This window comes from Oncorhynchus mykiss, chromosome 7 (genome assembly GCF_057628025.1).
Source record: "Oncorhynchus mykiss isolate SJ-2025 chromosome 7, ASM5762802v1, whole genome shotgun sequence".
Taxonomy (NCBI): Eukaryota; Metazoa; Chordata; class Actinopteri; order Salmoniformes; family Salmonidae; genus Oncorhynchus; species Oncorhynchus mykiss.
The window spans coordinates 59,774,664-59,792,298 of record NC_143028.1 but is presented as its reverse complement, the minus strand read 5'-3'; the positions used below and the strand labels follow the sequence as shown (position 1 = coordinate 59,792,298).

The 17,635-nt window shown below is 41.5% G+C and overlaps 1 protein-coding gene across 6 annotated transcripts; it reads right to left on the bottom strand.

Moving 5' to 3' along the window:
- Positions 1-339: 339 nt before the first annotated feature.
- maf1a (MAF1 homolog, negative regulator of RNA polymerase III a) lies at positions 340-8,316 on the bottom strand. 6 transcript variants are annotated; one of them, XM_090241557.1, is made up of 7 exons: positions 6,814-8,316; positions 6,482-6,610; positions 5,983-6,145; positions 3,758-3,879; positions 3,381-3,524; positions 2,447-2,533; positions 340-2,266 (listed from the first exon to the last, which is right to left on the bottom strand). In XM_090241557.1, the coding sequence occupies exons 1-7, from the start codon at positions 6,894-6,896 to the stop codon at positions 2,239-2,241; spliced, it is 756 nt and encodes a 251-aa protein (XP_090097683.1). In that variant the 5' UTR covers positions 6,897-8,316; the 3' UTR covers positions 340-2,238. The 6 variants fall into 6 exon arrangements, with proteins under 6 accessions (XP_090097683.1, XP_090097684.1, XP_021465873.1 ...); XM_090241558.1 differs by having other exon boundaries at positions 340-2,263; XM_021610198.3 differs by having other exon boundaries at positions 3,381-3,500.
- Between the last annotated feature and the right edge of the window lie 9,319 nt (positions 8,317-17,635).

The window sequence follows — 17,635 nt, the reverse complement described above, 5'->3', positions numbered from 1 at the left end:
CTTTGTCGTTGGAGATTGTAACTCACTTGTTCATTACCCATCTCTATTTCTGTTTTCAGGGTCAGATAAATATCAGTCAGATTAATACTAGGATGTACAGGCGACCTGAATATTATCAAGAGTAGCGTACAAGGACAGAGGTTATGACCAATTCATATTAAAGATATGATTATTGCTACTATTCACAATTTATAGTACTGATCTACTAGCTAGTCCCAAACCCTGTACTGGTTGGATTACACCAATTTTGAAAGGAAAACAAATCTCACCCAAGTTTGTCAAAAGAATTACACATCTACATGATTTAATCCGTGTAATAAAAACAGGGAAGTGAGGCAGTTTTAGTCAAGACCTTTATTATACATGGTGACAAATCAAATGGATACAAGTTTAGTGAAATAAAACCACAAGTATGAGGTCGTGTAAGCTGCCAGTCATTAGCACAAGACTAAAATAAATGTGCCAATGATGCAAGAGTTCCGCAACAATATTATCTCGCTTCTTAGTATTTAATTGGCCCATATCATCCGGAAGTGGGAGGCAATAAGCTTGCATGTCCTTGCCATGACAACCACCTTATTTTCACACATGGGCCACATTGAACACAAATCAATGTTGAAAGTCTAAAACAGCTGCTCTGTCGACAAAGATAATCAACAAGAAAATGTGTACTGTAGACATGTCTACCTGCACAAAGTGTTTGTCAAAAGTCAATATGCTGATAACTTAGGATGTTGCTGACATTTGAAATCAAATTCAGGAATAGGTTTGTGGTTTCAACGTCACTAGAGGCAGATAGATATACATCACATAGAAGGGACTAAATGAAACTTTACAATACCTACTGTATCATTCTACCATTTTGTACCTAATGTACGAAGGATATGAGTCTTTCACATTTTACTTATACAAAAAAGGTGCAAGAGCAAGATGTATGCCACATACAGTAACACTGTCCAGCTGGTAGTCAATAGGACAACCAAAATACTGATACAGGAGCTGTGACCATTGAAAGACGACTAACCAACCACTCACTACTGAGCCTAAATAGGTATCCTTGCTCTTCAGTCCACCCATTAGTCACAAATGCATTATTGTATATTCAGTACATGCTTCATTTGATCAGGAAAGTTGGACCATAGGCATCACTGATCTCTACAGGGAGTTTTTGCAGTGGAAATTATAAATCAGACTTTAGATGTCTTGAGACTGTCTAAAATTACATTTAAAAATGCCACACACCGGGGGCACTGCTCTAACTAAACACACACAAAAAATGCTTCAACTAAAGCAATACCTAAAAAAGGCTTTAAGTTATATTAAAATACAAGATATGTCAATTCAAACAGTATACTCTACAAGCAGAGTTTGTACTACATATGAGAAGTCACATAAGTCCTTAAAACACACAATGGAATTCAGAATCTAGTCTTGATTCTCGAGTGCTTTTGGAACAGATACAGCAGAATCGTATTTGCTGGCTTGACCCATAAAACTATAGACTGCACTTGTCGCTAAATAAAAACAAATAAACAATTGTAGGCTTGAGTAGCATTGGTATGGAAGGTAGAACATCACCAAGAGGCAGACTGATTCAAGCTGTGATATGACTTTTCCATCAGCTGAGATTGAAGTGACAGTATTGGTTGGCCAACTGCAAACAGCAGTTTTATGGATGTAGCTACAGTGGAGGAAACCTAAATTGAGTCTGCCCCCTGGTGTTCAAACATGCGCTCAAGCATGCAGTCAGAGAATGGTCCTATACCTAAACCTTGAGTGCCAATTTGGTATGAGAACAGCTCACACTTTGGAATGGTAAAGCTTGAAAAACATAATACAAATCTAAAACTTTGCTTAATTAATGTATTATCAAAACCAGCAAAGAGAATGTAAAATAAGTTGCAAATGAATGAGTGCCAGGACATGCTCGAATACCAGGTCAAACACACCAAACAAAGCTTTTGCTTCTGATAATCAAGGTAAGGAGAACGTAGCGATGGAAAATTAAAATGCTAAACACAAATACATGGGAATAATCCTCATCTGAACATGAGTAACAGATCTCCAAGCTCAGTCTGATTTCCGCAGTAAGAGGTTCACCACACAAAGTCAGAAAAAAAACAGAAGTATAATCCCAACACGAAATATGATGAGTTTAAGATGAGTTGTATAAGAAATGGTGATGTGGGTACAGACAGACATCCAGTATACTGTCTGGTCCTGTATGAGACTGGGACTTCACTGGGCACACAGGGCACCATACCTGCTGATCGAAAAAATACATGGTTTAGATTAAAGGATTAGACAGACCCAAATGATGCATCCATGAACAGTACTAATTCAACATACAAAATAACTTTGACACTTAAAAGAAAGTAAAACAGTTTCATGCTTTATCATATTTTAGGGTTTTCTATGAAGAATCCAGGCTGTGTGTCCTCCTCACCTCTCTTCATCCATGTTCTCATAATCTTCATCCAGCTCCAGGTCCAGTTCGTTGCCAATGCCAGAGTCCCGTGGGGCCATGAATAAACTAACACACGAGGACAAAAGCAAACGTTGCTCACTATAGACCACTTCAATGTACAAGCAATTACAGTGCCTTGCGAAAGTATTCGGCCCCCTTGAACTTTGCGACCTTTTGCCACATTTCAGGCTTCAAACATAAAGATATAAAACTGTATTTTTTTGTGAAGAATCAACAACAAGTGGGACACAATCATGAAGTGGAACGACATTTATTGGATATTTCAAACTTTTTTAACAAATCAAAAACTGAAAAATTTATTTTGAATGACTGCCTAGGACACTTATACATGTATCCATTTAGCTTTGAGCAAAGTATTTATTGCTCCCGAGTGAAGCGGTGGTCTAAGGCACTGCATCTCAGTGCTAAAGGCATCACTACTGACCCTGGTTTGATTCCAGGCTGTATCACAACCAGCCGTGAATGGGAGTCTCAGAGCGGAGCACAATTGGCCCAGCATCATTCGGGTTAGAGTTTGGCCGGGGTAGGCCATCATTGTAAATAGGAATTTGTTCTTAACTGACATGCCTAGTTAAATAAAGGTACAATTAAATGTAAACATATTTTGTCAGTATGCAGTTAGATTGTCTATGACCAACCATGTACAGATTATAAACAGATGATTTCCACTCAGATAAAAGAATACCATACCCAGATAACCGACACGTCCAATGGACATTAGAAGTTAAAAAGGTATAGTTCACTCAAAAACATAGTGGTTTATTTTGTTCCTATGTTAACTGTTAATACAATCCCAAATCATTGTGTAGTCAGCAGTCAACTTTTCAAGGTGGAGCACTTTCAGTACAGAGGAAAAAACGGTGGTGATGTGTTTTTCAGTCTTCAGTCTTACCTGACCGAGCGGCACGTGAAGAAGACGATCCTCTTCAGCCTTGTGTTGTAGAAGAAGTAGTTGAAGGACCACATGTTGCCCTCCTCTCCGTACGGGTCAGAGTCCAGGTCTGGGTTGTAGCTGCAACGTCCAAAACAATACGGCCTGTACATTCAGGTTTACAAATGGCATTCATGCCTCCCCTCAAGGGAAAACAAAATAACACAGAAAATTGATTATTGCTTGTCATATATCTGAAAGGATTGGATGGGTGTAAGCAATATGGTAGTGGCTCCACCTAGCACGCTGATGCTTGTGCCAGAGTTTCTAGTAATAGTTCTGCCAACTCCGGACCAAAAATACCCTCTCTATGGTTAATAAAAAGTGGCGTTGCTCACCTGTAGATGTCACACTCGGACAGGCAGATCTCAGCGTCGATGGCCTCCCACAGCTGGGGCTGAAGCAGACTATAATCCTCCCCGGCCGCCGCCGACAGACTACTGTTCACCGCGTTGAACACCTGAGGTCACACACTATGTTAATAATGGCATACAAAATGCATAACTTCCGTGTATATCCAGCCAGGTAAGAATTCAGCCAAGACTGTCCATGACTAGACATATAGTTTCAAGCACTGTGTGCTATACTTTACATTTTTGAGTTAATATGTTAGTCCCCTTCTGTAGCCTTTTGTCCTCCAGGTAATGGATTACAGACTCATTCCATATAAGACCAGACATGCTTTGGGTTGTGTACAAGCTGCCTCGGCACATCAAGCCCAATCAACTCATGCTGCTGTGTACCAGTCTGCTGTTCCCACATGCTTCAAGAGGGCCACCATTGTTCCTGTTCCCAAGAAAGCTAAGGTAACTGAGCTAAACGACTACCTTTGAGAGACTAGTCAAGGACCATATCACCTCCACCCTACCTGACACCCTAGACCCACTCCAATTTGCTTACCGCCCATATAGGTCCACAGACGATGCAATCTCAACCACACTGCACACTGCCCTAACCCATCTGGACAAGAGGAATACCTATGTGAGAATGCTGTTCATCGACTACAGCTCAGCATTTAACACCATAGTACCCTCCAAACTCGTCATCAAGCTGGGTACTGGACTTCCTGAAGGGCCGCCGCCAGGTGGTGAGGGTAGGCAACAACATCTCCACCCCGCTGATCCTCAACACTGGGGCCCCACAAGGGTGCGTTCTGAGCCCTCTCCTGTACTCCCTGTTCACCCACGACTGCGTGGCCACGCACGCCTCCAACTCAATCATCAAGTTTGCGGACGACACAACAGTGGTAGGCTTGATTACCAACAACGACGAGACGGCCTACAGGGAGGAGGTGAGGGCCCTCGGAGTGTGGTGTCAGGAAAATAACCTCACACTCAACGTCAACAAAACTAAGGAGATGATTGTGGACTTCAGGAAACAGCAGAGGGAACACCCCCCTATCCACATCGATGGAACAGTAGTGGAGAGGGTAGCAAGTTTTAAGTTCCTCGGCATACACATCACAGACAAACTGAATTGGTCCACTCACACAGACAGTATCGTGAAGAAGGCGCAGCAGCGCCTCTTCAACCTCAGGAGGCTGAAGAAATTCGGTTTGTCACCAAAAGCACTCACAAACTTCTACAGATGCACAATCGAGAGCATCCTGGCGGGCTGTATCACCGCCTGGTACGGCAACTGCTCCGCCCACAACCGTAAGGCTCTCCAGAGGGTAGTGAGGTCTGCACAACGCATCACCGGGGGCAAACTACCTGCCCTCCAGGACACCTACACCACCCGATGTTACAGGAAGGCCATAAAGATCATCAAGGACATCAACCACCCGAGCCACTGCCTGTTCACCCCGCTATCATCCAGAAGGTGAGGTCAGTACAGGTGCATCAAAGCTGGGACCGAGAGACTGAAAAACAGCTTCTATCTCAAGGCCATCAGACTGTTAAACAGCCACCACTAACATTGAGTGGCTGCTGCCAACACACTGACACTGACTCAACTCCAGCCACTTTAATAATGGGAATTGATGGGAAATTATGTAAATATATCACTAGCCACTTTAAACAATGCTACCTTATATAATGTTACTTACCCTACATTATTCATCTCATGTGCATACGTATATACTGTACTCTATATCATCGACTGCATCCTTATGTAATACATGTATCACTAGCCACTAACTATGCCACTGTTTACATACTCACCTCATGTATATACTGTACTCGATACCATCTACTGTATCCTGCCTATGCTGCTCTGTACCATCACTCATTCATATATCCTTATGTACATATTCTTTATCCCCTTACACTGTGTATAAGACAGTAGTTTTGGAATTGTTAGTTAGATTACTTGTTGGTTATTACTGCATTGTCGGAACTAGAAGCACAAGCATTTCGCTACACTCGCATTAACATCTGCTAACCATGTGTATGTGACAAATAAAATTTGATTTTGAATTTGATTTGATTTGATTTAGGGAAAGCCACGATGCAAAACCAGCAGAATATGCTGGTTCAGGTGTAAGCAATTCATAACAGCAATGCGAGACATGTACAGGTACAGGCACTGTTGTGTAGGTATGAGATGTTAATTAGATCCTCACCCAGTTAACGCTGGGCTCTCTGCTAAAGTCGTGGCTCTTGGTGCGGCTGAAGTCATAGTCGGGGCGGAAGGATTCGTTGAGGGTGGCGATCAGGTAAAAGAGGGTCTTCCTGCTGCACTTGTCAGAGAGAGGCCCTTCCCCCTCGTCTCCACTCTGACTCAACCTGCAACCACAGCACAAAACCAGACACACACTTGTTAGTGTTATGAACATGCTCAGTCCAAACTCGTTCATACTAATGCATTCTTGTCATTTGAACTGTGCTTGACAGGAACTTCAGGATTCTTCATGTGACCAGTCCATGGGCATTACATAATACAGATAGAAGTCTAATGACTAGAACATATTCAATTCACTATCACTATGTTATGCATCTACTTTAGTGTGTTCTCTACATGCATTAGCTACATTTATCTACAAAACACTGACCATTTTTCCCCATTACTGAATAGACCTCTGAGTTCCTATGGTGGTGGTGTAGTGTGGACTGAAGTCTTACTTGTTGGGGCTTATTCCTAAGGACTGTGGAGGGGACAGGGCTTCCAGGACATGAGGCAGTCCCTCCTGACAGAACTGCTTGAACATCTGCTTGTCCTCGCCTGCCATCTTGCAAGAGTAGCTCTCGATCCTGAGAAAAGACATGGTTCATCACATCATGCATACACTTAAACTATGTGGTTGCTGAAAATCTATTTCCTGTGTAGCAGTTCAGTTATGTTAGATCTTCATAGCGAGGCATTGAAGTGTTGGCCAATTCTGTGCAAATATTGTTCATTTGGAGGTCTACATAGCAAATTGGCTATTGGCACCATCTACCTGTTGATAACTTACCTTCCTATTATCTGACAGTCCCCCGTTTCAATGGTGAGTCTGGTGTTTATGGCTTCAAAACTAGAATTCTCCAGGAGTTTCATCTTGACAGTTTATTTATTTTTATCATGCAAAATATTAAGTGTTTAAAATGCATATACTCATTCCCTATCTAGCCCCTAGGCTTAGAGACGACCGTAAAAGGCTACAATCTGCCACCACCAGGAGGTCATGTAGCCAATTCTGATAAACAAAATGACACTTGTCTTTTTCGCAATCCTCTGTCTTACACGTTAGTTAGATATGCAACAATGGTCGAACGAATTTAACTAACCTAACAATTAACTATGCACTGGCCCACATCAAATAAACTCGGTCAAATGTGTCGTTCAAAAACAGCGAACACACAAACTTTTCAGGCCTTACTGTATCCAACTGGAAACATTTCGTGCAATAACAATGATTACCTTGAATTTAAATACCTCCGACCACAGAGCTAACTGGTCGTGGAGATCCTCATCTCCCGCGCACAAAACAGTCTGTTGTATCTAGCGCTCACTCAATGCAATACCAAAGTAATCAATTTCAATCACAAACTTTAAATTCAATTTCAATTTCACAAACTTTAAATTCATTTACGGATGATGTAAAGATCTTTGTCGAGGGCTTATGGCACTTATATGTCTGATAAAAATGTCTTCCTTTTTACTGTGAAATTTCCAATATCTGCCATTAAATAAACTGAAATTAGATAGACAGTTCTTCATCCCAGCTTTTGTATCAGAATTTGAAGAGAAATCCCAGGCTTCTCGAAGCCTTTCGCCTTCGCTATGCACCTGAATTTGTCTGTAAAAACGGCAACCCAGTTTTGATGTTTTGATCCTTCCTCAATGTAACTGCACTTCCTTCTTCTCTCCAAGGCCAGTTCCTCTTTTACCGGATTTTTCCTCGAGAGGGCGCCATGGGGGCCAGATAAACATGCAATGACGTAGCTAGTAATTATAACACCCCCTTGCTCATCTTCCAGCTACATTCTCACTTGCGTTAGTTAGTTAAAACACATACACAAATATATTTAAATTATTAAAATACGTATTGGTCGATATTGATGTCATTAAACGGCAGTATGCCATCACTATATATGTACAGTACTGATCTGTCATAAATTGGAATGTGCAAATGGCTCCTTTAAAACGTATTTCCTGAATATAGTTACGTTTCGTTTCGCTTTTCATTTAGACTTCTGATCAGTGGCGTGTATTCATTGATGCAAAGGGAAGGCTTCCCCCCCCCAAAAATGGACCAATACTAAAATAAAATAATGTATATTTCGTCTGTCTGTGTTTCATAATTTGCCTTCATTTCGCAAGAGGCTGAATGTGTCTCACACGAGAAAGCATTCGGCGAGCAAAACAGCGCCCCTCTGTCTCTCTACGTGTAAGCCATCTATCTGATGCTGTCTGGTCCAAACGAGTATGGCATTGCTGCCGCCCTAAGCATCGAAGCCCACGGAAGCCAGGAAGCATCCGGTCTCCCTTGACAAAAAAAAAATATACAAAAATGAGCCAATCAGCGTTGAGATAAACTGAGCGAGCACAAATGTGAATGGTCCTGGCCGTTGCAAAAAAAAGATGTCAAAGGAAGCCAGCTTGGATTTGGCCTCACTCCTATCATACCTCATTTATTGAAAAAATTGAATTGTTGCATCTCGTTGTGTTGTTGTCCTCCAGTGGCTGGCTAGCCATCTAGCTACAATTGGCCCTTTCCTAAATTAACTATGGATGGAGATAGTGATTTGGACTTCTGGTTTTACGTAATTCCCCATACTGGCCAATGACTATAATGCGATTCTGATCCAACCATTAATTCATACATTGTTGTGCCCCTGGCCTGAGAGGATGGAAGTGCAATATGTAGCTAGATGTAGAAGGCTAATGTTAACTAGCTAAAGTTGCCCATTCATGGAGGTTAGGTTAGAGAGCAAGCATTTTAGCCAGGTAGCCTAGGACAACAAAACATATAAGTATTTTACAGTATGACAGAGTGATAGACCGTTTCATCAACATCAAAGAGAGGAGGATGGCATTGGCCTTTCTCTACAAGTAGGGTGAGTCAACATGTTTTCTACTTGCACAAATGCGCACACGCACACAGAAATCAGAATCATGGACAGCCACATCATATGTAGCTTATGTTGATTGGACTAAAATGGGTGTATCTTTTAATTGTCACTGTATTTGTTAAGAGAATTATGTTTTCAATGTTCATAAACTGAACTTCAATTAAACTACTCGGTCTGTTACCAAGAATTTGTAAGGTTCTTGTTGAAATGAAACAGACAGAGGCCAGTCTACAATAGTCAGCAACGTTTTTTTTACGAGAACTCTGGCCATCGTTACATGTACATTGGTTTATATACCTCTCATTTCATCATAAATGTCCCTCCTCCTCTCAGACAATGACAATATAGTTTACAAGTCTTCATACATTGCTTATCACATCCTACAACATGTTACATAATCTACTGCAAGTCCAATGTTTCTCCCCTCCCTAGGTGGGGAGACTTCCTTCCCTGTTATCAGTTTCACAGTGGTCACAAGTTGTCTGTCACAAGTTAACTTGCTTGACCATGATGTAGGTCATGTAACTGTTTGTTACTGTACAGTACATGCAATATGCTTTGTGGACTTCACTGGACAGAGGTTGGCTTCACCAGTGATTTTACCCACTCACCGCTACTGCTTCTGATCTTGATAATAGCTACACACATAAAGAGAAGGTTCAAGTTCTATAATTACATTCAAATGTTGAGGCAAAGGAAAGGTTTTCTATTGTCAACAGTTGTGGAAACTGTACGAAGAAGTCTGATAGCCATATTACGTAACTGAAAGCTGATCAGCTGAGAATCCCCTTTGCACCCCTTTGCACTTTTATAGCTAAAGTATACTTATGGCTAAAATATCACGTTATTTAGTTTACAATACAATATAAATATTGTCCTTAGTGTGCTGTCAAAGTGAAAGGGTACTGTCAAAGTGAACGTTTCCATTTTGCATAATGTTGTTTTTCACTTTGTTATTCTTCTGTATCATGATTTTCTTTTGCTTGTAATTTCATAAAATAGGTCAAACTATGTCTTCTCATGAGGTGACGTTCACAAGCAATTTAAGATTAAAAGGAGGGTAAGAATAAAGGTTATTCATAATAAAGTTAGGCATAGCCTATGTTTGTGTGGTTCTCATTTCTGATTTCCTGATAATGTCTAAATAGGCAGGTCAATAAAGGGCCAAAGAGCAATGATAGTGACACATAATATGACATACTGTAATATGTGAAAATCAGCACATGCAATATCTGGTCTCTGACCAAGTTTAAATTAGCATTGTTCTATGCATTGATGAAAAGGTAATTTTTCTACTGCAGTGGAGGAGCTAGCCCAGTTGTTGAGTGAGGCCATCAGCTGTGGTGACAAAGAGGAAGCCAAGAGGTGTTTGGAGCAGCTGGCAGAGTTGTGTGTGCCAATGTCTGTCAGGATCTCCCACAAGGCTTACTCCCAGGACTCTATTCGGTATGTGGAATCATTTAGTAGTGTTCTGTTGGTCATACTTAACATTACATAGGATTGTCCTATACTGTATATGAGAGCAAACACAAGTGGAATAATCGACATGACAATAATCGACCACGAGGTACAAGGGATTGTGGATGACTTACTTTACACTTTAGCTCCCACCTTTCTCTTGAAAAACTGAATGAATAGTAAAACCTTTGTAAATGTGTTTAAGTGCAGAGTAATTCAGACCCAGTTACCTTTTCTGGTTGCTTTGCTGCAGTTTGAAGTTGGGAGTCGGGGATGCACATTCAGATAACTATGTTCCTGTTGCCTTGTTGGTAACACCCGACATGACCATTTCAGATCTGAAAGAGAAGGTAAAACAAATGATTGATGCAACTCTATTTTCACCAACAGCAATTAAACAATATCATATTTATTTTTTAAATATGTCATATATTTTTTCTCTATTTATTCAGTGTCTTTAATACACATATTTGTATGAAAACAAGTAGAGACAAAGCTCCCATGTATTCTTGAATCTCTCCACAGATCAATACCAACCATGAATTTAATCCATCTCTGCAGAGCTGGGTGATCAGGAAGCGTCTGGCCGAGGACTAACACTCAGCCATTGTTTGAGGAATAATGAAGACCAGGCCTACTTGTACATCAAGTCTGCCCATGCTGTCAACCTCAGCTGGGATCAACTGAACCAGGAGGAGCACCATCGGCTAGACCGTAAGGACACTCCACCCTACAGCACCATTTGGTCTTCCAAAAATAACCTATTATACTGAGCAAGGCCCACAGGTTGTCAGTATATCAGCTTGTGACACACACATGCACACTTAAAGGATAGGTAGCCTAAATGTAACCACATGTATTATATGGATTTGCATTAGTATATGCATCAAAAGTCCCAATGAAAGGTTACACCTTCCTTTAACATCTTTTGAGTTCTTAAATAAAACTGATCAAAATTCCGAAGAATGCCGAAGTCAGATTTTTTTTTTTGCAGGATGTGACATAATATGGAAGACCCGGCAAGCCAGCATATTCTCTCTGTGTAAACTCCAACAGAAATACCTTCAACTGTATAACTTCAAATAAAACAAAAACAAATAGTTTCCACCAAGGTTATTGTAGTTTTATTATAGTTTTTATATTTATATTTGAAATTCAGTTTAGTTTCAGTTAGATTTCAGAATTGGTTGACTAGTTTTTATTGATTTTGAGTTCATATAATTATTTATATTTTGTGATTATATTATCAAGTTTCAGTTTTAGTGTGCTGTAGGCCTATAGTTATGTCACGCCTACTCCCGCTCTCTCACACCAGGTCTACTAACCACCGGTCCAGGCAACCCACATTATGCACAGCTAGCAGCCATTATTGCGCACACCTTCTACCCTTTGTTACGCACACCTGGACTTCATTATCACCCTGATTACGCCCCCTTTATTTAGCCTTCAGTAGCCTCAATCTTCAGGCAGTATTGGTTTTGTTTATGTTCTGTACATTACTCCTGTTTTGATTATCTTCATGTTTCTTAGTATTAAACTCACCTTCTGCACCTGCTTCCTGACTCCCTGCGTATATGTTACAAGTTTTTTTCAGTCACCCCCAAAGCCAATTCGTTCCAGTCATTGGCAGCAGAGAACTGGAAGGAAAGGGGGCCAAAGGAGGAATTGGGCGTGACCAGTGAAATATACCTGCTGGAGCGCGTGCTATGGGTGGGTGCTGCTTTGGTGACCAGTGAGCTGCGATAAGGTGGGGCTTTACCTAGCAAGGACTTATAGATGACCCGGAGCCAGTGGGTTTGGCGACAAATATGAAGCGAGGGCCAGCCAACGAGAGCATACAGGTCACAGTGGTGGGTAGTATATGGGGCTTTGGTGGCAAAACAGATGGCACTATATTAGACTGCATCCAATTTTCTGAGTAGAGTGTTGGAGGCTATTTTGTAAATGACATTGCCGAAGTCGAGGATCGGTAGGATAGTCAGCTTTACGAGGGTGTGTTTGGCAGCATGAGTGAAGGATGCTTTGTTGCACAATTCTAGATTTAATTTCGGATTGGAGATGCTTAATATGAGTCTGGAATGGGAGTTTACAGTCTAACCAGACACCTGGGTATTTGTAGTTGTCCACATATTCTAAGTCAGAACCGTCCAGAGTAGTGATGCTAGGCGGGCGGGAAGGTGCGGGCAGCGATCAGTTGAAGAGCATGCATTTAGTTTTACTTGCATTTAAGAGCAGTTGGAGGCCACGGAAGGAGAGTTGTATGGCATTGAAGCTCATCTGGAGGTTAGTTAACACAGTGTCCAAAGAAGGGCCAGAAGTATACAGAATGATGTCATCTGCGAAGAGGTGGATCAGAGAATCACCAGCCGCAAGAGCGACATCTTTGATGTATACAGAGAAAAGAGTCGGCCCAAGAATTGAACCCTGTGGAACCCCCATAGAGACTGCCAGAGGTCCGGACAACAGGCCCTCCGATTTGACACACTGAACTCTGTCTGAGAAGTAGTTGGTGAACCAGGCGAGGCAGACATTTGAGAAACCAAGGCAGTTGAGTCTGCTGATAAGAATGCTGTGATTGACAGACTCGAAAGCCTTGGCCAGGTCAATCATTGCGGCTGCACAGTATTGTCTTTTGTCGGTGCCGATTATGATATTGTTTAGGATCTTGAGCGTGGCTGAGGTGCACCCATGACCAGCTCGGAAACCAGATTGCATAGAGGAGTATAGGTACGGTGGGATTCGAAATGGTCGGTGATCTGTTATGCCTTGCCTATGCTGTGCCTTGTTGGAGGAGGGGTGATAGAAGCAGACTGATACGCACATAAAAGACGCAGTCAGTCCTTTCTTGCTCCATCCGTAAACACACAGGGTTGTTTTTCATGCCTCTTTCGGAATCTCCTTAACTTTAAGGGTTGCTGTATCCATTTGCAAAGCAATCAAACCGTGCCAGGACTTTTACATTTGGGATCAAGTGTTTGGTTGAATTTTCTGAATGCTGTCTCACCGCACAGTCTTGCCAGACTGGATGAATAAACTAACTATTGCTTTTATTTTGTAAACTCATTTGAATGAGGTTGCCATGTTTCTGCTCTTTTCATGCAAACTGTTCAAGTTGGTTGTCCTGATGTGCAGCTACGAATAGCTGTTGGCTGTCTCACCTTGTCTTTATTCTGAAACTGTTTGTATGATTCTTTGTGGGCGCTGTATAGATGAACTTTGAGGTAGGTTGGGTTTTCCTTTTATCTCTGTTCCACACACGCTACCATCTTCTGACACTACAATACATTTTATTTTGTCCTTTCCAGCAATGTACTCAAAACAATCCCATACAGGGCTTTACCTTTTGCTGCCGCTATTGTTCACGCCTATGGTTCACTCTCTGCGCATGCCCACAGATTTCTTCCCTTAGCTACTGATAGCGGGTGAACAAGTTTTTATGACTCCAATCTAAGTGTATGTAAACTTCCGACTTGTATATTGCAAAGTTTGGTAACAGAATGACGGCACAAACAGCCCAAACCGTCATTCTGTCATGCTGTTATCAAGCTTTATATCTGCACTGTTCTTAAATATGTTAATGTAAAATTTTCGGTGGAAATTGTTATAAGTAGTCCTTGTGCATAGAGTTGTATGGTTTGTTTAACTTTGCAATCATTAGTTTTTGTTTGGCATACATTTTAAAGTGAAAAATCGCATCACTCTGTTACTGTGGAATTGCCCTAAACAAAATATATTTATCTGAGCAATTGTATTAGTTTAAAATAATATCATTTCCCCAAAATGTTGAGCATTTATACTGTCTTTTTTTCTCATCTTCATCAAGGGTGCCAATAATTATGGACGCCACTGTATATACAATAACCATTTGTTTCTACAATAATGTTTGTGCGTGCGTGTGTGGGTGCTTGCGTGTGTGTGTGTGTGTGTGTGGACAACCAGGTGGGCTGGTCATGCCCTGTGTACACCTATGCTAACAAGCCAATGCGGCCGGGCGTGTGGGTCTGAGAGATCAGCAGGTTATAAAGTACCCAAGGTTTACCAGCCTGATAAGCAGAAGGGCCAGAGACTCCAGCTAGAGAAGATGGCCCCTTTACAGTACCAGCAGGTGAATGCTTTTTACTGTAAAAAGCTGGATGCAAGATATAAGATCATGTCATCATTAAATATAGCTAAATAGAGACTTGTGTGGGTTTTTCTTATTCCACCACTATACTGAGCAAAAATATGCAACATGCAACAATTTCAAAGATTTTACTAAGTTATAGTTCATGTAAGGACATCAGTCAATTGAAATAAATAAATTAGGCCGGATCTATGAATTTCACATGACTGGGCAGGGGTACAGCCATGGGTGGGCTTGGGAGGGCATAGCGACTGGAACGAGCTGCAAAAAACACTCAAACTGGACCATTTTATCTTCATCTCTTCATTCAAAGACTCAGTCTTGAGCTTACTGACAGTTGTAGCTGCTTCGTGTGATGTATTGTTGTCTTTACCTTCTTGCCCTTTGTGCTGCTGTCTATAATGTTTGCAACATGTTTTGTGCTGCCACCATGTTGTGCTGCTGCCATGTTGTGTTGCAACCATGTTGGTGTCATGTTGTGTTTTGATGCGTTGCTGTCATGCTATGTTGTTGTCTTACTATAGATATCTCTATGTAGTGGTGTGGTGTCTCTCTTGTCGTGATGTGTGTTTGTCCTATATTTGTATTTTATTTTTTATATTTAATCCCGGCCCCCGTCCCCGCTGGAGGCCTTTTGGTAGGCCGTTATTGTAAATAAGAATTTGTTCTTAACTGACTTGCCTTGTTAACTAAAGGTTAAATACAAACAAACAAAAAAAACACTTGGCAGCCTGTCCCACCCACTGGTGAGCCAGGCCCAGCCAATCAGAATGAGTTTAACCCCCACGAAAGGGCTTTATTACAGACATAAACACTCCTCGGCACCCCCACCCACCCTCAGACAATCACACACGTGAAGAAGCCGGATGTGGAGGTCCTAGGCTGGTGTGGTTACATGAGGTCTGCGGTTGTGAGGCCGGTTGAATGTACTGCTAAATTCTCTAAAATTACGTTGGAGGCAGCTTATGGTAGAGAAATTAACAATAAATTATCTGGCAACAGTTCTGGTGGACATTCCTGCAGTCAGCATGCCAATTGCACGCTCCCTCAAATCTTCAGACATCTGTGGCTTTGTGTTGTGTGACAAAACTGCACATTTTAAAGTGGCCTTTTATTGTCCCCCAGCACAAGGTGCACCTACGTAATGATCATGCTGTTTAATCAGCTTCTTGATATGCCATACCTGTCAGGTGGATGGATTATCTTGGCAAAGAAGAAAGGCTCATTAACAGGGATATAAACACATTTGCTGCTGTGGAAAACGTACCCATACTTGAGTAAAAGTAAAGATACCTTAATAGAAAATGACTCAAGTAAAAGTGAGTCACCCAGTAAAATACTATTTGAGTAAAAGTCTAAAAGTATTTGGTTTACAATGTACTTAAGTCTCAAAAGTAAATGTAATCGCTAAAATATACTTAAGTAAGTGAGATGATAAAGGCTTTGGAGGAAGAGCGGGAGAAGAATGTCTTGAGTGGTGGAAACGGACGCCCACAGCCTCGTCTCCAACACGGAGGAGCTGGACTGTCCTATCTGCTACTGCTCCCTTCCGCCAGTGGAGGGAGCCACACTGCGGTAGTGCCTGCATGTTTTCTGCAGGTATGACTCATCTTGACTAGGTTCCATTGTCTCATGCACAAATAAATAAAGCTACAACTATTGAGACAAAGCCCTGGCTGGTATTCTCTTGAGTAGATCACTGTCGCTCCACTGCTATTAATAATATAGACATGAAATACTAATTTATGTTTAATCTGAAATAAATGGAAATCTAATAGGATTGTTGTCTTACTCACCTTGTATCAATATTAAATATGTTTCTGTGAATGTTTCATCTGTAATAAATAAAAAACTAACACAACTGCCATCTAAATAATAAAGTAATTAGAGATGGGTTCAGGTTAAATGCCTTCTTATTTGGGTGTGTTTTCTAAGCTGGTAGTGTCTTAAAGGAACCATAGTGAACAACATGTATGCAGAGGTGACCTGCCCTTATGAGGACGAAAACTACAGCTGTGATAGCAAGCTGCATGACCGGGAGATCAAATCTGTGAGTCCTGCTGGTGCTCTCACTCTTAGCCTGGCAGCCAGTCTGTTTATGCTTTGTTGGCTAAGGAAAAAAACAACCTGTACCCAGGCTATCTCACGATGGTTATCTGTATTAAGTGATGACATTACCTTGTATAATTTATGAAGGGTGCTTTAAAAGACCCAAAGATGCTTTTGTGAAAGATACACATCACCATAACACATATTTAGTCAATGATGTTGTACTTTACACAGTGACCTGTTCTTTGTCTCTTTAGCTTCTCTCTCGGGAGGAGAACCAGAAGTTTCTAGAGCTGAGGCTCAGTATCACTGAGACATGGAGTGAGAACAGCTACCAGTGCAAAACTCCTGACTACGCTGGCTGGGGCATCTTTGAGGATGAAGTCAACGAGTTTATGTGTAAGCTCTGCAGAGAACAACTGTCTCCTCTGCAAGGTATGTCAACTTTCTCTCTCACTCCTCCTCCCTGGTCCCCCCTTGAATGCTAAAATAAATTATGAAGATAAAGATGTGTGCCTGGACAACAACCTTTTTGTCTACCTCCTTTTAAGGCCATCCACAAAGACAGGAACTGCAAGGAGTTTCAAGACGATTTCTGGATCAGAGCTGAGAAAGACTGTAAAACAGACCACACAGATGCTGGAGGTAATGTGGAAATATACAGATAGTTATTTCCCTCTAAGTGGTAGAGCCCTGTTTCTGCTCACCATTTCAATCAATCAGCTGATGTCACAAAGTGCTGTATAGAAACCCAGCCTAAAACCCCAAACAGCAAGCAATGCAGGTGTAGAAGCATGTGGCTAGGAAAAACTCCCTAGAAAGGCCGGAACCTAGGAAGAAACCTAGAGAGGAACCAGGCTATGAGGGGTGGCCAGTCCTCTTCTGGCTGTGCCGGGTGGAGATTATAACAGAACATGGCCAAGATGTTCAAATGTTCATAGATGACCAGCAGAGTCAAATAATAATAATCACAGTGGTTGTAGAGGGTGCAACAGGTCAGCACCTCAGGAGTAAATGTCAGTTGGCTTTACATAGCCGATCATTCAAAGTATTTTTTAATCTCTACCACTCCTGCTGTCTCTAGAGAGTTG

What these genes read in the sequence shown, in the direction of transcription:
- maf1a (XM_090241557.1), bottom strand. Translation starts at nt 6,896, where the DNA reads ATGAAACTCCTGGAGAATTCTAGTTTTGAAGCCATAAACACCAGACTC. An exon ending in GACTGTCAGATAATAGGAAG is followed by an intron (nt 6,611 to 6,813) that starts GTAAGTTATCAA and finishes GTCTTTTCTCAG; the next exon opens with GATCGAGAGCTACTCTTGCA. An exon ending in TTAGGAATAAGCCCCAACAA is followed by an intron (nt 6,146 to 6,481) that starts GTAAGACTTCAG and finishes CTGTGGTTGCAG; the next exon opens with GTTGAGTCAGAGTGGAGACG.